Raw genomic sequence first — 21,461 nt, forward strand, 5'->3', positions numbered from 1 at the left:
CATTCTTTATCTCCCCTTAGTTTCTCCCAACCCCGAAGTCAGTCCTATTTTACAACAGTGGCACTATGCAGTATTTGTCCTTTTGTGATATTTCATTCAGCATAATGTCCTCCAGCGTCACCCATTTAGTATAATACTTCATGAGTTCCTTGTTTTTCAGTGTAGCGTAGTATTCCATTGTGTGAATATACCACAGCTTCTCTATCCATTCATTTGTTCATGGGCACTTGGGTTGTTTCCAACTCTTTGCTATTGTGAACAAAGGCGAGATGAACATGGGTGTGCATATATCTGCTTGGGTGACAGTTATGGTTTCTTTGGGGGTAAAGTACCATTTGTTTTTGTAGGATTGTGCATATAATAGAGGGGTGTGGTGGGGGTGGTGCTGGTGGTGGCAGCAGTGATGGTGGTGATGGCGGCGGCTGCGGTGGTGATGGTGGCGGTGCTGGTAGTGGTGGTGGTGGTGGTAGGTGCCATGGAGTCTACTGCGACCTTCTGAACAACAGGTTTGGCCCTTGCCCTATCCGGCGCCACCCTCAGGATCTCTGATACGCTCAAGCCCATTGCTGCAATCACCATGTCGCTGTGTCCTGTTGGGGATCTTTTCTTTCTCTGACCGTCGACTTTTCCAGCATGATGCCTTTGTTCAAGAACAGCTTCCTCCAGACACCGTACTTACAGTCTGTGAGATGAAGTTTCAAAATCCTGCCTTCTGAGGAGCCCTCTGGTGGCACTTCCTCCAACCCAAGCTTGTTTGTTGTTCTGGCCGTCGCTGAGATAGTCAGTGCTCTTCGCCAACACCATGTTTTAGAGGCATCACTTCTGCATCTTTACTCATTGTCTGACTTATTTTTTTAATTTAGAGAGAACTTGGATTTTCATTCATTCATTGTTGCACATTTTCTTCCCTACCCACCCCCTCAATTTGCTTTTCTCTTTGAAGGAAAAGAAAAAATCTTTCATTGTTGCAGTGTCCTCCCTCCACCCCAGTCCACTTTGCTTATGCACCTCTTATTCTGGACTCTTGTCATGTGAACAGTCCCTAATCATATATCCCTTTTTAAACAGTTCTTTTTCTCATCTGTTTCAATGCAGTATACATTATTTATTCCCTCTTTTCTTTGTTTTTCCCCAATTCCCATGTCAGTTCTATTTCATAACAGTGGCATTATGCAGTATTTGTCCTTTTGTGACTGAGATATTTCACTCAGAATAATATCCTCCAGGGTCACCCATTTTGTATAATATTTTATTAGTTCCTTGTTTTTCAGTGCTGCATAGCATTCCACTGTGTGAATATACTACTGCTTCTCCATCCATTCGTTTGTTAATGGACACTTGGGTTGTTTATATCTCTTTGTTATTGTGAACAACGCAGCAATAAACATGGGTGTGCATATACCTGTTTGGATGGCAGCTCTGGTTTCTTTAGTGTATATTCCCAGTAGTGCAATTGCTGGGTCAAATGGTATTTCTATTTCCAACTTTTTGATAAGGCGCCTTATTGTCTTCCAGAGTGGTTGCACCATTTTACACTCCCACCAGCAGTGAATAAGGGTTCCAGTAATTTCCCACAACCTCGCCAGCATTTGTTGTTTGCTCATTGTCTGACTTTCAGATGAATAGGAAGCAACAGAAAACTACCGTAGCTTAGATCAGGCACACCTTAGTCTTTAAACTGACATTTTTGCTCTTTAACACCTTGGAGAGCTTCCTTGACAGCCAATCTCCTAAATGCAACACATGTTTTGATTTTTTTGACTGCTGTTATCATGGGTGTTGATCGTGAATGGAAGTGAAGCGACATCATTGACAACTTCAGTCTTTTCCCCATCAAGCATGATGTTGCTTATTGGTCGAGTGATGATTTAGAACATAATCATATTTGTCATCATCTCCTTTCGCTCTTGCAAACTTCCCAGTGCCTTCCTCAGCCTTGGCCACGCTGTGCTGACCTTCCTCTTACCATGTATTGCCTTTACCACCTAAATTAATAAGCCTGCTCTTGAAGAGCCCCGATGGCCTAGTGGATAAGGAACAGCATTGCTCACCCAAAGGGCATAGTGCTGACCCATCACCTGCTCCGTGAGAGAAAGCTGGGCCATGTCCTCCTGAGTGATGTGCAACCTCTGAACACCTGTTGGTGGGGCAGCTCTGAGCCGGTCCCCACTCTGTGGCAAGCAACAACAGCACCAGCAGCTGTCCAGTTAGGGATTTTGCCTTTCCCAGCTCCCATGCCGAGTAACCCCACAGAAACTTTCTTTCTGTGTGTAAACTTTTCCTTAACCTATTCTAATAGAGGTCTGATACAATGTTTCTGCTTTTGTGGTTGACTTCCTTCCCTCAGCTTAATGTCCTCATCATGCACAATGCCCGGTGTTTCCTGGGTTCATCCCTGTCTTTTAATATTACATAGTGACTAACATCTGATACTTGTGCCTATGTCATGGTTTATGTATCCACACATCTGTTGATGGGAGCTTCTATTTCTGCCTCTATGCAATTGTAAATCATGTTGCAGTGACATCGCTGTGCATGTATCTGCTCTTGTGACAACTCTTATTCCTTTAAGACATATAGCCAATAGTGGATTTGCTGGATCAAGTGATACTTTCATTTTCCATTTTCTTTTTTAAAAAGTATGTGTATGCGTGTGTGTGTGTACTGTCAAATCGGATCTGACTGGTACAGGAGGCGATTGTCCTTCCTTCTCCAGCAGAGCATCTGGTGGATTCGAACCACATACCTCTGGGATTGCAGTGCAGCTTCTTGTCACTAGACCACCAGAGCTCCCTTAATTTTCCATTTTCTAAAGAAGTTCCAAACTGTTTTCTACAGTGGTTGTACCATCTTATGGTCCTAACAGCAGTTAAGCCCTGAACGTGTCTACCACATTGTGCCAAGGAATGTAGAGAACAGCTACCCAGCGAACTGGCTGGAAAAGATCTGTATTTATTCTCATTCCGAGAAAAGGGGACTCAGCAAAATGTGGAAATTATCTAACAATATCACATGCAAGCAAAATCTTGCTGAAGATTTTCTGAAAACGACTAGAACAGTACAGAGAACTGCCAGAAATACAAGCTGGGTTTGGAAGAGACCGTGACAGTAGGGACATTTTTTTTGTTGTTGCTGATGTCAGATGGATCATGGGTGAATGTTGAAACTATCAGAGGACGTTTATTTGTGTTTTATCAACTACACAAAGGCATTTCACTGTGTTCATCACAACAAATTGTGGCTAACATTGAGAAGAATGGGAATCCTAGAACATTTGGTTGTGCTCATGCAAAATTTATATCTAGACCAAGAAGCTTTTGTCTGAACAGAGCAAGGGAACACTCCATGGTTCAAAATCAAGAAAGAAGTATGTCAGGGATGCGTCCTGTCTCCTGTGTCTTTTCAGTCTATCTGATGAACAGGTCATTCAGGAGACTGGACTTTATGAAAAAGAATATAGCATCAGGATTGGAGGAAGACTCATCTATAGCCTGCATTATGCAGTTGACACAACCTTGTTCCCCAAACTGAGGAGGACTTGAAATATTTGCTGCAGAAGGTCAAATACTGCAGTCTTGCATATGGATTGCATTGCAACATCAAGAAAACAAAGGTTCTTACCACCAGGACTATAGGCAGCATCAGGATAGATGGGGGAAGGATGGCGATTGTTAATGATTTCGTTGTTGTAGCAGGAAATCAAAAGATGAGTTACACTGGGAAAATCTCTGTCTAGGACTTCTCCAGAGTGTTAAAGAGCAACAATGTCATTCTAGAGACTACGGTGCACCTTATCCAAGCCATGCTCTTCTCAATTGCTTGTGACACATCAGAGACCTGGACAGTGAATAAGAATGACAGAAGAAGAATCAATGCCTTTGAACTATGGTGCTGGAGAAGAGTATTGAACATACCATGAACTGCCAAGGGAATAATGAGGTCTGCCCAAAAAGGGTGAAACCAGGTTGATCCTTGGATGCAAAGATTATGAAGCTGTCTTACGTAGTTTGGGCATGTTGCCAGAACCTTGGAAATGAGCATCATGCCTGAAAAGAGAAATGGTCAGCATGGGAGAGGAAGACCTTGGATGAGACAGTTTGACACAGTGACTGTGGCAATGTGATCGGTTGTATTGCAGCCAGTGAACTTGGCTCAGGGTAAGGCAGAGTTCAGAGCCATTGTTCATGGGTCACTATGAGTTGTAATCAACTCGAAGGCACAAAACAACAAGCCAGCAGTGTAGGGAGCTCCGGTGCTATGGTCTTGTGAGGAGCTGAGCACTAACCCAAAAGGTTGGGCCTCTCTGGCTGTTTGAATCCACTGTCTGCTCCACAGGAAAAAAGATGCTCAATCTGGCGAGCTCTGATGGCCTAGTGGCAAGAAGCTGCACTGCAAGAGGTGTGCAGTTCGAATCCACCAGATGCTCTGCTGGAGAAGGAGGAACGATCTCCTCCTGTAGCAGTCAGATCCGATTTGATGGTACATACACCAAAAATTAAAAAATAAAAAAAATAATAAAACTAATAAAAAAAGATGCTCAATCTTCCCTTGTGCTATTGACAGACTCAGAAACCTGCTGGACGGTCTGCTGTGAGTCATCTCTGACTCAACGGCAATAAATGTTCTAAACCAGCAGTGGATGAGTGTTCTAATCTCTCTTCACCCTAGCCACCATTTGTTGTTTGCTGCCTTATTGAAGGTGGAATTGTTGTCAGCTGAGATGATAATCTTGTTTTGATGTACTGATAGGAAGTGACCTTGAGCACTTTTACTCATGTGTGTGTTGGCCGTTGGAATCTTTTCTTTGCAGAAGCATCTGTTCATGTCCTCTGCTCATTTTTTAGTTGGATTGTTTGCCTTTTTGGGGTTGAAGTGTTGGGAGTTTTCTATAAATTTTAGATATTAGTCTCTTGCCAGATATCTCCTTGCCAAATATTTTTTCCTAGTCTATAAGTATCCCCCCACACACACACTCTATAAGTTCTCTTTTTACTCTTCTGTAGAATGGGGTTTTTTTTAGGTAAAAAGTCAGATTAGGCATTCTCTGGTGGCCTAGTGGCAAGCAGCTGCACTGCAATCCCAGAGGTACACGGTTCGAATCCACCAGATGCTCTGCTGAAGAAGGAGGAATAATCTCCTCCTGTTTCAGTCAGATCCAGTTTGATGGTATGCACACACAAAATAATAATAAAGAAATGACTTAAAAAGTCAAATTAGATTTATTTGAATATTAACATGCAAAAAGGATGCCTTATTTCTTGACAAAGTGGAGGAGGCTTGTTGAAGTCTTTTTGACACATAAGGAAGGAGTCCTCCCTGAGCCATTTCAGGAAGTAGCATGTGATCAAGACTCAATGGTACAGGAAGGCCAAGGAAGTAAAGGCAAAAAATAAGACTCCTGGAATTGATGGAAGACCAGCTGAGGGGTTTCAGCAAACAGATGCAGCCCTGCAAGTACTTGTGAGTCTGTACTATACCAAGAAATTTGAAAGACCTGGCCAGCTGACTGGAAGACATACACATTTGTGCCTGTTAAAACAACAACAACCAAACAAAAAGAGATGATGGTTCAATGGAATGTGGAATTCTTGAACATTTCAATGTAATTAATTTCACACATAAGTAAAATCTTGCTGAAGATTATTAAAAACTGGGGCACTGCATAAACAGGGAAGTGCCAGAAATTCAATCAGGGTTCAGAAGAGGATGTGGGCCAAAGGATGTCATTGCTAATGCCAGAATGGATCTTGGCTGAAAGCAGAGAACACCAAGAGGAAGTTGATGTTATTTTCTTTAGTAAGAAAAGGCTTTGACTGAATGGATCATAATAAATTATGGATAAAATTGAAGAGACCGGGAATCCCAGAACACTTAATTGTGCTGTGTGGAACTTGTGCCGAGGCCAACAAACATTCATTTGGACAGAACAAGAGAACGCTGCCAGGCTTGTCATAATAATAAAAAAAAATGTGTATCAGGGTTGTATCATTTCACTGTCTATTCAGTCTGTATGCTGAGAAAATAATCTGAGAAACTGGCCATATGAAGAGGAGGAAAAAGACTCACCAACAACCTGCATTATGCAGATGATACAGCCTTGACTGCTGAAAATTAAAAGGGCTTGAAGCACTTACTGCAGAAGATAAAAAACTAAGTACAATATGTTGTGTTGTCGATTGCTTTCCAGTTGAGCACAACTCACAGCAACCCTATGAACAAAAGGCCTGAAGCTCCTCGACAACTATTGACATCTATCAAAGTTCATAGAGCTTCCGGAGGCAAGTTGTTTTAGGAAGTGGATGCCACTCCTGCTTCCAAACATACATGAACAAAATATAATGCAAATAAAACTAATTATATAAAGAATTTTTTTTTGTAAAAACCTAAATACAGTCTTCAGTGTGGATTCCATCTCAATATCAAGAAAACAGAAATCCTCACAACTGTATCAAAAGGCCATAACATCATCATAAATGAAGAGAAGATTCAAGTTGTTAGTGACTCCATTTTATTTAGAGCAGTCAGTACCCATGACAGCCACAGCCAGAAAATAAAAAAGACAGGCCACACTGGGGAAAGCTGCTGTCAAAGACCTCTTAAAATAGTAAAGAGCAAGGATGTCACTTTAAAGATTAACGTGTACCTGACCTGAGCCATGATATTTTCAATTGCTTTGTACACATATAAAAGTTGGTCCATGACTAAAGAAGACCCCCTCCCCAAATTAAAAAAGAATTGCTGCCTTTGAGTTGTGGTGTTGGAGAAGAAGAGAGAGTAGAATATATCCCATGGACTGCCAAAAGAGCAGACCACTTCCTGGAGAAAGTGTAGCAGGGTCCCCCTCAGAGGCGGGAATCATGAAACATGATCTCACCTGGTTTGGTATATTATAAAGAAAAAAAAGCATCATGTTAAGAAATGTAGAGGGTCAGAGCTGCACTGCAATCCCAGAGGTATGCGGTTTGAATCCACTAGATGCTCTGCTGGAGAAGGAGGGACAATCTCCTCCTGTACCAGTCGGATCTGATTTGATGATACACACACACAAAACCAACCAAAAAAACCCAAAAAATAAATATATATATATATATATACAGAGAGAGAGAGAGAGAAAGAAAAAAAAGACCTTCAGTGAAGTGGATTGACACAGTGACTGTGACAATGTGTTTGAGCATGGTGGCAAACACGGGGGCCGAGCATTGAGCCACACGTTTTCCATCTGTTGTTCTTAGGATTTCTATGAATGCAAGTTCTCTGGATGGCACCTAATGACAAGAAAGTCATCTAGTTTCTGTTCTGCTGTTTGTGGGTTTTTAGTTATGTTTTCTAATTTTTAGGTTTTATCAAATGCCTTTTCTCCATTGACTGACATGACCATGTGATTCTCTCATTTCTCTTTAACTCTGTGGTTTGTCACATGGATTCCTTTCCTGCTGTCGAACCATCCTTGCATGCAGGTATGAATCTGATGTGGTCATGATGTATTACTGTTGATGGCTTTTTCTGTATGCTGTTGGATTCTGTTGGCCACAACTTTGTTGCAAATTTATGTGACAATTCCTGAAGCATACTGGTTTCTTGTTTCATTCTGGGGTATTTTTTAGTGGTTTCTGTGCCTGACTTGCTATCAGAGTACACTTGCTTCCCAGTGATTTCTGGAATGTTCCATTCCTTTCCATGTTCTAGAATAGTTTGAGAACTCTTCTCTCAATGTTTGGTGGAATTCTCCAGTGAATTTGTTTGTTTAATGACCTGTTTAATTTCTCCTTTTGTGCTGAGTCTGTTCAAATTTTCTACTTTAAGTAGGTTATGTAGCTCCTGTGGCCTAAATGGTAAAGTCTGAAAACTCAGAGGCATATGGTTTGAATCCACCAGCTGCTCTGAGAGAGAAAGATGTTTGGTCTCCTGCTGTGTCATTTATTGCGTCTGAAAACCTGCTTAAGATCAGCTATGAGTTGTTTCCAATTAAATGGCTCTTTGCAACAACAATGTTTGTAGTTAGTATGTTTCTAGAAATGTAGCCACTACTTCTCAGTCTTCAAATTTGTCAGTGTACACATTCTTCAACTTGTTTCATTGTTAGACTGTTTACTTGGGGTTGATTCTGTTGTGCTATCACCCATTTCATTTATTTGTGTTATTTATATCTTTTTTTTGTTAATTTAGCCAGTGGTTTGTTGATTTTCTTAATCTTTCAAAGAACTAACCTCTAGTCTTGTTTATTTTTTTGTTTTGTTTGTCTGGGGTTGTTTTTTTGGTTTTTTTTTAATCTTCTGTTTTACTTACCTGAAGAGGTGGTGACACTAGAGACATTATCAATAATGTGAGATGGATCTTGGCAGAAAGCAAAGAGCACCAGAAGAATGTCTGTCTATGCTTTATTGACTATGCAAAGTCATTTGACTGTGTGGATAACAACAAATTGTGGCTAACCTTGAGGAGAATGGGAATCCCAGAACATTTGATTGTGCTCATGCAAAACCTATACTTTCAACAGGAAGCAGTTCTCAGAACAGAGCAAGGAAACATTGCATAGTTCAAAATCAGGAAAGGAGTGCATCAGGGATGTGTCCTGTTCCCATGCCTTTTCAATCTATATGAAGAACAGATCATTCAGGAGGCTGGGCTTTATGAGGAGGAATGTGGCATCAGGATTGGAGGAAAACTCATCAACAACCTGTTATGCAGATAAAACAACCTTGCTTGCTGAAACTAAGGAGGACCTGAAGTGCTTGCTGCAGAGGGTCAAGGACTGTAGTCTTCAATATGGATTGAAGCTCAACACCAAGAAGACAAACATTCTCACCACTGGGCCAATTGGCAGCACCATGATAGATGGAGAAGAGATTGAGGTTGTTAACAATTACAGCTTGCTCAGCTCCATAATCAACACTCTTGGCACCAGCAGTCAGAAAATCAAAAGACGAATTGCACTGTGAAAATCTGCTGTCACAGATCTCTCCAGAGTGCTGAAAAGCAATTATGTCAATTCTAGGGACTAAGGTGTGCTTAATCCAGGCCATGGTCTTCACAATTACTTGCTATGCATCAGAGAGTTAGTCAGTGATTAAGGATGACAGATGAAGAATTGATGCCTTTGAGTTGTGGTGCTGGAGAAGAGTCTTGTACATACCATGGACTGCCACGAAAACAAGTGGGTTGGTCTTGGAGAGTGTGAAACCAAGTTTCTCCTTTGAGGCTAAGATTTTGAAGCTCCATCTCACATAATTTGGGCATGTGGCCAGGAGGGACCGATCCTTGGAGAAGGACATGGTGCTCAGAAGGGTGGGGAGACAAAGCAGGAGAGGAAGACCCCGGATGAGATGGATTGATACAGTGACTGGGACAATAGGGGTAGGTGTGTCAAAGTCAGTGAGACCAGCTCAGGACAGGGCAGGCTTCAGAGCTGTTAGTTGCTATTAGTCACAGGTGACTTGATGGCACATAACAACAACAATCTTGACAATCCCCTTCCTTCTGTTGACTGTGAACTTTTTTTACTCTCTCCCTTTTGTTGTTTAATTTGTCGTATGCCATCGAATCAGATCCAGCTGGCACAGGAGGAGATTGCCCTTCCTTCTCCAAGAGGAGCATCTGGTGGATTTGAACTGCGCACCTTTGAGATTGCAGTTACCTTCTTTTTTAAAATTTGTTGGCATTGTGGCTTTAAGGTTTTAGCTTGAGTTGTTTCTTACTCTATAATGTATGTATTTATTACTGTAAATTGACCACTCAGGACTGATTTTGCCGTATCCCAAAGGCATTGGTATATTACGTTTTCATTATTGTTTGGGTCTAGGTAATGTTTTTATTTCATCCTTTTTTTCCTTTTAATACTCAGATCTTTTGAAGCAAGACATTTCTCAGTTTCCATGTATTTGATTTGCCTCCTTCCCTTTTCTGGCTTTCTACTTTTTTTTTTGGTATGTACTATCAAATCGGATCTGACTGGTACAGGAGGAGATTGCCCCTCCTTCTCCAGCAGAGCATCTGGTGGATTTGAACCACGTACCTCTGGGATTTCAGGGCAGCTTCTTGCCACTAGGCCACCAGAGCTCCCTAGCTTTCTACTTTTGTGGTGTCATGATCCAAGAAGATGTCTTGTTTTAGTTTTTAATTCACTGGGGCTTGCTTTGTGGCCTAACATGGTCTTTTGGTGAATGATCCTTGTATGTAGTGTCCTGTGGTGTGTTAGGTAGAGAGCTCCATCTGTCTATGCGATCAAACAGGGAGCTCTCACAGCCTGGTGGATAAGGAGTTACACTGCCAATCCAAAGGCAAGCGGTTTGAATCCACCAGCTGCTCTGTGCGAGGAAAACCCCTGAGCATTCTCCTTCTCCTCCTATGCAATCTACAGCTCCTGAAAACTCATTGGAGGGTCAGCTCTGAGTCAGTACCCATTGACAGCAAGCAATGAATTCTAGGGAGCTTTCTTTTCTTTTGAAAACTCTTTACAATGCATGATCATGCTCCATAATCCCACCCTAGTTGCACCATTTCCACTAATCTAGGTTCTATATATCTGAAGATGGATAGAATATGAATATCTGAATATGGATTGAGGCTCAATGTCAAGAAGACAAAGATTCTCACCACTGGGCCAATTGGCAGCATCAGGATGGATGGTGAAGAGTTTGAGTTTGTTCACAGCTTTAGTTTGCTTGGCTCCACAGTCAACACTCTTGACACCAGCAGCCAGGAAATTAAAAGATGTATTGCGATGGGAAAGTCTGGTGTTAGGGACCTCTCCAAAGTACTGAAGAGCAATGGTGTCTCTGGAGACTAAGGTGTGTCTGATACAGGCCATGGTCTTTGCAGTCACTTGTTATACATCAGAGAGTTGGACAATGACCAAGGAGGATATAAGGAGTATTGATGCCTTTGAGCTGTGGTGCTGAAGAAGAGTATTGAGGGTACCATGGACTGCTAGGAAAACAAACAGATTCATCCTGGAAAGGGTCAAACCGGGTGAATCCTTGGAGGCAAGGATTCTGAGGCTCCGTCTAACATACTTTGGACATGTTGCAAGGAGGAACAGGTCCTTGGAGAAGGACATCATGCTTGGGAGGGTGGAGGGACAGCCCAGGAGGGGAAGGCTCTCTATGAGGTGAGTTGATTCAGTGACTGGGGTAATCGGGATGGGAGTGTCAGAGACAGTGCGATTGGCACAGGACAGAGCAGAGTTTAGGGCTGTTGTACATAGGGTCACTATGAGTCGCAAGCGACTGGACGGCACATAACAAAAACAACAACAACATATATCTGAAGAATGTCTAAAAGCCTGGTGGAGTCTAACCTCTGACTTTACTAATAGCAACTGAGTGCTTAACTACTGTGTCACTCGGTTAAAGAACTGAAGAATGTCTATTTCTAATGGCGGGATGCTGCACTGCAGTCCTGAAGGCACGTGGTTCAAATCCACCAGATGCTTCACTGGAGAAGGAGGGGTAATCTGCTCCTGTGCCAATCGGATCTGATTTGACAGCACACAACAAAACAAACAAACAAACAAGACAAAAAAAAAGATGGTCAATTTGTGTTTTATGGACTGTGCAAAGACATTTAACTCTGTGGGCCTTAACAAATTATGGCTGACATTGAGAAGAAGGGGAACCCCAGAACACCTAGCTGTGTTCATGCAATACTTACACCCAGACCAGAAAGCTGTGGTACAAACAGAGCAAGGGCACATGTGTGGCTTAAGATCAGGAAAAGTGTTCCCAAGGGCAGTATCATTCATTGTTCCATACCTATTCAATCTGTGTGTAGAACAAATGATTGGAGAAGCTGATCTCTCTGAAGAAGAATGTGGCATCAGGATTGGAGGAAGATTCATCAAGAATCTGTATTATGCAGATGACAACCTCGATTGCTGAAAGTAAGAAGGACTTGGAATGCTTGCTGCAGAGGTTAAGGACCACAGCTTTCAGTATAGGTTACATCTTAATATCAAGAAAACAAAAATCCTCACGACCAGGCAAACAGGCAACCTTGTGATAAATGAAGAAGAGAGAGAAATTGTCAGTGACTTCATTTTGCTTGGATCCACAGTCAACACCCTTAGCATCAGCAGCCAGGAAATCAAAGACATATTGAACGTTGGGAAAGTCTGTTGTCAGGAACCTCTCCAAAGTCTCAAAGAGCAAAGATGTCAGTTTGAAGAGTAAGGTACACCTTATTCAAGCCATGATCTTTTCAGTCACCTGCTATGCATCTGAAAGTTGGACGCTGAATACGGACGCCAGGAGGAGAGTTTGTGCTCTTGAGTTTTGATTCTGGAGAAGAGGGCTGGGTATCCCTTGGACTGCCAAAAGCACAAACAAGTAGATATTGGGAAAAGTGCAGGCAGGGAGGCAAGAATAGTGACACTTTGTGTCACATGCTTTCTTTGGGTTATTAAGAGGGACCAGTCCTTGGAAAAGGACATTCTACTTGGAATGCTGGAGGGTCAGCAAAGGAGGGGAAGACCCTCACTGAGATGGACAGACACAGTGACTGTAAGAATTGGCTTGATCATCTGCATCTAAAAGTTGAACAAAGAATAAATAAAAACAAACAAGCCTTTTGTTCTTGTTGTTATTTGTCGTTGAGTCGCTTGCAACTCATAGCAACTCTGTGTACAACAACTCTAAACTCTGCTCTGTCCTGTGCCAATCTCATTGTCTCAGACACACTCATCCTGATTGCCCCAGTCACTGAATCAATCCACCTCCCAGAGGGCCATCCCCTCCTGCACCTGCCCTCCACCCTCCCAAGCATGATGTCCCTCTCCAAGGACCGGTCCCTCCTTACAACATGACCAGAGTATGTCAGACGAAGTCTCAGAATCCTTGCCTCCAAGGAGCAGCCCGGTTTAACCCTCTCCAGGATGAATCTGTTGTTTTCCTAGCAGTCCATGGTACTTTCAACACTCTTCTCCAACACCCAAGCTCAAAAGCATCAATTCTCCTTCTATTCTCCCTGGTCATTGTCCAGCTCTCTGACGCATAACAAGTAATTGCAAAGACCATGGCCTGTACCAGATGCACCTTAGTCTCCAGAGATGCACCGTTGCTCTTCAGTACTTTAGAGAGGTCCCTAACAGCTGACTTTCCATCACAAACAAGCCTTTGGGGGGAAAAAAACCCAAACAGAAAAAAGAGTTGACTTGAGTGTGTCAGGACTGATGAGGATGGTACAAGATAGGGTAGGGTTCAGAGCCTCTGCTCACAGGGTTGCTGTGAGATGTAGTCTCAACGAGCACTTAACTGCAAAATATCTCTACATTCTCATCTCTGTTTTAGCTGACCATTTGATCTCTATGAGGTGATCTTTTAAAAGGAACACAGTGTTTAGAGCAACAATGTTTCTAATTGTTTTGTATCAGTATGCTATTTAGCTACAAGATAACCTCAGGGGTTAGATTTGGGTTCAAGATCTGGAGAACTCACAGAGCTGGTGTTGGGGAGCCTTCCAACCTCAACCAAGCCTTTTTTGTCTTTGTGTTTTAGACAATGTTTTAGCGCTTTTTTTCCTCTCCTTTGCGGATGCGTGCATCACAGGCAGAAAGTGCCCCATCCCAATCCCTGGGCACCGAGTCTGCTGAGTTAGCCTGGCGGACAGAGCTTCGCACATGTGTGACAGCTTGTGGCTGGGAAGTGACGTGAACCCTCTGTGACTCCCCTGAGAGAGTCTCTAGACAGCTAGCACCTGGTCTCCTCTGGACAGTCCCTCTTGTTTCTTTTTATTTGTGATGCAAAACCTTTATATTTGGAATCAGCCAGCTGGACTCTGGTGAGATGAACCCAGCTCTGCTGGCAGCATCTGAAGCCTCACCATCAGGACCCAGTGGGGCACGTGCCTTCTCTGCACCAGCCGTGGATAGGGCATTGACCTTGACCATGTCAGTGTCTTAGAGCTTCTTCACAGCCTTTTTGAGCCCATGTGTGTTGACCTTGATGTCCTATGACTGTAGAGTGTGGTCGTCTCCCATCTCCTGTTGTCGGGGACTTGCTGATAGTACCAAGGTCAGGCTAGCTTCTCCGAGGGGCTGGGAATGCTCTTTTGGGGGTGTCTGGGTTCTCTTAGTGTCTTTGGCCTCTGGAAGGTGAGTGACAGATTTGTGTGCATGTGTGTGTGTGTGTATGTGCTGGATCAAGTGATACTTTAATTTTCCATTTTCTTTTTTTTTTCAAGGCCTAGTTTTATTTCCATTTTCTTTTTTTAATGTTGTATGTGTGTGTGTACCGTCAAATCGGATCTGACTAATACTGGAGGAGATTGCCCCTCCTTCTCCAGCAGAGATTTGAACCGCATGCCTCTGCGATTGTAGTGCAGCTTCTTGCCACTAGGCCACCAGAGCTCCCTAGATCTTCTTGTTGTATCTGTGACACCTTTCAGCACTGTCTGCTTTGTCTTCAGTAAGGGAGCGTTGGTGGTACAGCCCATAGAGACTTGTGCTCGTAACCCAAAGGCCGTGCCTCTCCACTGGTTCAAATCCACCAGTGTGCTTCTCCTGGGGAGGGTCAGCTATGTAGCAACTCCATTTGGGGAGGGGCATTAGCTTCCTTCTTCATGTTGGGGGTCCCTTTGTCCCTTGGGCTCGGTATCTTTACTGTGACCAGTCTTAGCCATGAGGGCGACTGTGAGCCCCACACATCTCCTGACTCGCCAAACCTCAGGTGGACCCCGGGGACATGAAAACCATCTGCCTCCTCAAACCAAACATCATTGCCAGCCAAACAGTTCCATCTCATGGTGGATCTGCAGGACGGAGCTACAGTTGCTCTGTTGGGCTCCCAAGACTGTCGTCATCGTGGGAAGGAGCCCTGGTGGGATCCTCACGTGTTAACCTGCGAAGCTTCTAGCTGCCACGTCAGCAGCTCAGATCCACCCACTGCCCCACAGGAGGAAGGTGGCCAGTGTCTGCTGTTTGTGGATTACAGTCTCAGCAGCTACCCTGAGGCCAGCCTTATTAGAAGGCAATGGTTTGGCTTTTTTTTTAATAATTTTTTTAAAAATTTTATTATTTTGTGTGTGTGTACCATTAAATTGGATCTGACTGGTACAGGAGGAGATTGCCCCTCCTTCTCCAGCAGACCATCTGATGGATTTGAATCTTGGTTTGGCTTTTAAGTGTTTCATTTCTTCAGGAGCACACAACCACGTCTTTCTCCCTTGGAGCCACTGGTGGATTCGAACTACTGATTTCTATAAGTTTGGCAGTTGGACACTTAACCATTGCACCACTAGGGCTCCTATGGAGTGGGTTTCACGGAGGTTAAATGAGGCGGGGGGAATACTAAAACATGACCTCCAGCAGTTACTGGCGCAGAGGAGGTGGTCCACAGATAGTTAGCTGCTACTATGACGATGGAGAAGAGAACTGGACATCCTACAGACTGCCAAAAGAATGTATGCTGAGCAAATTATCCAAGAAACTGGACTCCACGAAGAGGAATGTGGCAGCAGGATCAGAGGGAGACTCATCAATAACCTGCATTATGCAGATGACACAACTTTATTTGCTGAAAGTAAGGAGGACTTGAAGCACTTGTTGGCAGAAGATCAAGGGATACAGCCTTCCATATGGATTGCATCTCAATGTCAAGAAAGCAAAGAGTTTTATTACTGGACCAGTAGGCAACATCATGGTGGATGGAGAAAAGATTGAAACTGTCAACAACGTCATCTTACTTGGATCCACATTTAACATCCTTGGTACCAGCAGTCAGGAAATAAGGAGATGCATTCCACTGGGAAAGTCTGCAGTTAGGGACCTCTCCAAGTTATTGAGGAGCAGTGACTTCAGTTTGAGGACTAAGGTGTGTCTGATTTAGGCCATGGTCTTTCTTTCTTTTTTAAAAATTTATTATTAATTTCAATGAAAATCTACAGACTTTGGATTTCCATTCATTCATTGTTGCACTTTTCTCCCCTCCCCCCTCCACCCTAGTACACTCCCATCTTGGAAAAGTAAAAGAAAAATTCTTTCATTGTTTTACAAACCCTCCCCCAGGTCCACTCCACTATGTAGCCTTCGCTCTGGACTCCTGTCATGATAAAAATACTTAATCGCATATCCCTTTTAAACAGTTTTCTCTCTCATCTGTTTCAATGCAGTATACATTATTGAACCCATCTTTCTCAGTCTCCCCCCAACCCTGATGTCAGTCCTGTTTTACAACAGTGGCATCGTGCAGTATTTGTCCTTTTGTGACTGAGATACTTCACTCAGCATAATGTCCTCCAGGGTCACCCATTTTTAATAATATTTCATGAGTTCCTTGTTTTTCAATGCAGTGTATTGTTCCATTGTGTGAATATACCACAGCTTCTCTATCCATTTGTTTGTTGATGGGCACTTAGGTTGTTTCCAACTCCTTGCTTTTGTGAACAAAGCCGCGATAAACATGGGTGCACATGGCCATGGTCTTTCTAATCACTTGCTATGCATCAGAAAGCTGGACAATGAATAGGTATGACAGAAGAACAACAGATACTTTTGAGCTGTGGTGTTGGAGAAAAGCCCTGGACATCCATGGATGTCCAAGAGAACAAACAGATATGTCTTGAAGAGGGTGCAGCCAGAGTGCTCTTTGGAGGCAAGGATGATGAGATTTTGCCTCACATACTTCAGGCACATTGCTAGGAGGGGCTGTTCCTTGGAGAAGGACATGATGCTGGGAAGGGTGGAGGGTCGGTGAAGGAGAGGAAGACCCTCAACCAGGTGGATTGACACGGTGACTACTGCAATGAGCACTAGTGTGTCAGGAAGTGTGAGGATGGTGCAGGATAGAGCAGGGTTCAGATCTGTTGTTCACAGGGCCGCCATGAGTTGTACTTGACTCATTAGCACCTAACAACAACAACAACAGTGATAATGAATTTTTAAATTTTTTTAAAGCAAGATGGGAAGGGAGGGAGAGAAGAATGAAAATTTAACAAATACAGACGAGAAGTTGATGCTGACTTTGACGATCCCACGTGTATCAGTAGCACTGGCTGCACACGTTTGTGTTTTGGTTTGGGTTGTGTGTGTTTTTTTTCTAGTTTATTTCTTTTACAGTTTATTTTTTTCTTTCTTTTTAAATTTTATTATTTTGTGTGTGTGGACCATCAAATCGATCTGACAGATACAGGAAGAGATTGCCCCTCCTTCTCCTCCAGCAGAGCATCTGGTGGATTCGAACTGTGCACATCTGGGATTGCAGATAATTTCTTTCCTTAAAAATGTTTTTAAAATTCTTCTTGTGAGGACACACAAGGAGGGAGTCTTTAGTTTCTTTCCTTTTCTTTGGGTTGACACCCTGCCATCAGCTGTTGTCACCGCTGATGGCTTAAGCATTTTTTTTCAGTTATTCATACACATTCTTATGACATTCATTACAATCAACTATTATCACTAACTAGTTGTAATGTTGTTCTTATTTTAATGTGCCAGTCAGTACCGCCCCATAGTGGTAACCCTCCAGAAGGTTTTCAGAGGCAGTAACTTGAGTGGGAGGAGATTGCCCATTGGTCTCCCTCAGAGCAGCTGGTGGATTTGAACCACCTGCCTTTGGGTTGGCAGCACAACTCCTTACCTGCTAGGCCACCAGAGCTCCCTAAGTAATTACAATGTCTGATCAGTATATCGTCCATTGCCCTTCTCTTCACCCTACTTACCTGTTCATTTTTCCTCTCTGGTAATGGGTGGTTTCATTTCGTTTCTGTCTTAAGCCAGAACAGACACTGATTCAGCAGCTGTCTCTTCGTGTGCAGTTCTGTGGCATTAATTCTACTTTGCCAGCTGTGCAGCCATCCTCATCCTCCTTTGCGGGGTGGTTCCTCCTCATTTACATAAATTCACTTCCCCCCAAGCTTCCTGTCTAACCTTTCCCATCTCTGTTGCCTGTTTGATCCCATATAGATCTTAGAACAGCACAAATAGTCAAGACGGACCAGTTTTACTACTTCAAATATTGTTGGTTTGTTTTGTTTGTTTTTTAACTTTTTATTTCCATTTGAGCACACCATTTGGTTTTAAGAAGACTCCAGTGGATAGTTTTTGTTTGAGGTGTAAAGGTTGAGGGACGTAGTTTGGCCCAAATGTGTTCAATGGCAGATGACGTTTTGCAAGTAGCACACCAGGCCTTTTTTCTGAGGCATCTCTGGGTGGAACCACCAATGTTCGTTAGCAGCTGAGTGTGTTAACCGACTCCACGATCCCAAGGTCCCTGTTTTTATTCTTGGGAGGATGAATATTGATCCTGGGGGAGGCGGTCAGGTAGGCTGGCCCTCCTGGCTGAGCTGACCACCCACCTTCCCCCCAGAGGACATATCGGTGATTTTCAGCACGGCCTCCTGGGAGGGCCGGGCCGACTTCTCCCAGGCCGACGTGCACCGCCAGATCGCCATTGTGTTCAAGACGCCACCCTACGAGGACCTGGAGATCACGGAGCCCGTGACGGTCAACGTCTTCCTGCAGCGGCTCACCGACGGGGTCTGCAGCGAGCCCCTGCCTTTCACCTACCTGCCTCGGGACCACGGTAACCACACCACCAGGGACCCAAACCCAGCCCTTCAGCCTTGTGTGGGTGGGTCAGCGTGGGAATGGGCAAGAGGCAGAAGCTGACGTAGGCCCCGGCCAGGTCGGCAGTTCCAGGGCACATGTTACAGAGAACTGGCCCATAGAGTCTCTGGTCTCTATGGGAGCAGACCACCAGCTCTTTCTTCCGAGGGAACCGGGTTAAGTTTGAAGCTGGAACTTTGTGTTGTTGTTGGATTCTCTCCGGGTAATTCTGACTCATAGCAAACTCATGGGCAGATGAGAACCTCCCCATAGGGTTTCCAAGATTGTGAGTTTTACGGGAACTGATTGCCAGGTCTCTCTCCCCCTGGAGACCCTGGGTGGGTTTGAACCACCAAGCTGTTAGTTAACAAGCCAAGGCTTAACCATTAATGCCATCAGAAGACCCAAAGAGACATCAGAGGACCCAGAGAGGTATCAGAGGACTCAAAGAGCCTGGAGTTCAAATCCTGGCTTTGACACTTAGTGGCTGTGTGAGCTTTGCCTCTCCAGGCCTCAGTTTCTCCTGTACAAAATGGAAATAAAATACTTTCTCTTTTTTCCTCCTTTTCTCCTGACAGCATGCTGTAAGGTTTGGGTTCACACATGTCCTTCCAAGGTCCTTTAGCCTTTTCTCTCCTTTCTCACTTTAACTCTTTTGTGGGGGCAACTTTTCACTAGCTATGCCTCTGTCTTATTACCTTAATAAAACCTTTTCACTTGTTTAGCTATTAGGAAACCAAACAACTTTCTTCTTTTAGTTGTTGAGAAAACACACAGCAAAGCAGGCACCAGCCCAGCAGTGTCTGCATGTTCCATTCATTGACACTGATGGCATTCTTCATCTGTGCAGCCATTCTCACCCTCCTTTTCTGGGTTGTTCCTTTCCCAGTCCCCCAAGTCCCTGCTCTCCAAAGTGTCTGATGTGTCTTTCCAGTTGCTATTGTTAATTTTGATTCCATATATCCATTCACTGCCCTCGAGTTGGAACCAACGCATAGCTGACCTTCTTGTGGGTTTTCAGAGGCTGTAAATCACAGGGGAGGAGATTGCCCATCTTTCTCCCGCAGAGCTGCTGGTGGATTCAAACCACTTGCCTTTGGGTTAGTTGGGAGGGCTTCCTAGCTGAGCTGAGGCTGCAACAATGATTAACTGGTTCTCCAGGAAAGTGCTGTCAACTGAAGCAAGTTTTAAGCTGTGGGAACAGCAAATGCAAAGGCCCTGAGGCCAAGATTGTGTCTGGAGTGTTCCAGAAACTACCAAGACCCATTATAAGTAGAATGGAGACAATGAAGTATGTAGGAAATGAAATCAGAGCGATAAGGTGGAAGGAGGCAAGAATTCTTTAGGACTTCATAGTGAGTCTGGGAGGGAGTCCCTGCATGACACACATGGTTAAAGGCTCAACTACTAGCTGAAAGGTTAGTGGTTTGAACCCACTCAGAGGCACAGCCCTGGTGATCTGCTTCCAAATGGTCACAGCCTTGGAAACCCCATGGAGCAGTTCCACCCTGCACGCGTGGGCTTGCCCTGAGTCTGAATGACCACAGGGCAGGGAACAGTAGCAGGTACTGGGGGCAAATCTGAGTTTTATTCTGAGTAAGATGTGAACACTGTTTGCACTGGGTTAGCCAAGAACTGCGGTAGCTGTCAAGAATTTACTAAACGGACTCTTAGAATGAATGCTACCTGTTCCTCACTTAGCTCTGGTGTCCTAGTGGTAAAAACCTGCTCTACAATCCCAAAGGCACACAGTTTGAATCCACCAGCTGCTCTGTGGGAGGATAGGCAGTCTCCTCCCATGCAATTTACAGCCCTTGAAAACCTGCTGGAGGGTCAGCTATGGGTCTGTTTCGACTCAGTGGCAAACAACAAAACAACCCCTCAGTGGCGTGATTAGGTTCTGGAAGACCAGGTCATTCTGTGAGACTAGGCATTGTGCAAAAAATGGAGGATGACTATGTCATCGCATAACTGCCAGATTACATCATCACATAACTGCCAGATTACATCATCAGATAACTGCCAGATTACATCATCCGATAACTGCCAGATTACATCATCACATAACTGCCAGATTACATCATCACATAACTGCCAGATTACATCATCACATAACTGCCAGATTACATCATCACATAACTGCCAGATTACATCATCGCATAACTGCCAGATTACATCATCGCATAACTGCCAGATTACATCATCACATAACAGCCAGATTTCATCATCATATAACTGCTGAACTGCACAAGAGTCAAGACCCACCTAGGCTGATGTATAACCTTAACTGTCACAGCTGGCACTACTCTTTCCTCACACCTCAGCCTTCATTCATTGCAAGACTAAATGTTGTGGAGATGCTTGTTGATTTTCTCCCCCTATGCATGTACATTGTATTTTATATACTCATTCATATCCATTATGTTTTATATGTGTTTGTTGATTAACTTATTTTTTATTGTGATATGAGTGGAAGTTTACAGATTAATTTTCATTCAGCCATTCATACAGATTTTGTTCTGTAACATTCACTTCTAAATTCACAATGTAATTGCACTTTCCCCAAGCACCTGGTGGATTTGAACCACACACCTCTGGGATTTCAGTGCAGCTTCTTGACACTAGGCCACCAGAGCTCCCTGTGATTTTCATTTCTGTTCCTCCTTCTACAGCTCTGTGTCTTCCCTTTCTTTGGTAATATTGTGCTGATCGTTCCTTTATTGGATATTGCATTTGCCTTCACACACTGTTTTGGTGCCCAGAGTCAGATAACTGTGTCTGTTGTTAATATATGAACTAGTGAATAGGTTGGGTTTTTTTAAAACAAAAAAACAAACCTTTTTGTAAATACAAGATTCCAGATTATAAGCTAAGTCACCAAGTGAAGGTGTATGTATTAACACTGATGGATTACTCTGTGTGTCTCCGG

General features: G+C 43.6%; 1 protein-coding gene across 1 annotated transcript in view; it reads left to right on the forward strand.

Moving 5' to 3' along the window:
* The window catches only part of RELB (v-rel avian reticuloendotheliosis viral oncogene homolog B), a gene marked incomplete at its 5' end in the record, with an annotated part of 64,200 nt that overhangs the window by 35,024 nt on the left and 7,715 nt on the right, over positions 1-21,461 (forward strand). The window contains one exon of the mRNA XM_006901263.1: positions 18,294-18,509. Coding sequence (XP_006901325.1) covers positions 18,294-18,509 — 216 coding nt within the window. The remainder of the gene's footprint in view (positions 1-18,293; positions 18,510-21,461) is intronic.

This window comes from Elephantulus edwardii, unplaced genomic scaffold (genome assembly GCF_000299155.1).
Source record: "Elephantulus edwardii isolate Elephantulus edwardi_28Jun2011 unplaced genomic scaffold, EleEdw1.0 scaffold00315, whole genome shotgun sequence".
Taxonomy (NCBI): Eukaryota; Metazoa; Chordata; class Mammalia; order Macroscelidea; family Macroscelididae; genus Elephantulus; species Elephantulus edwardii.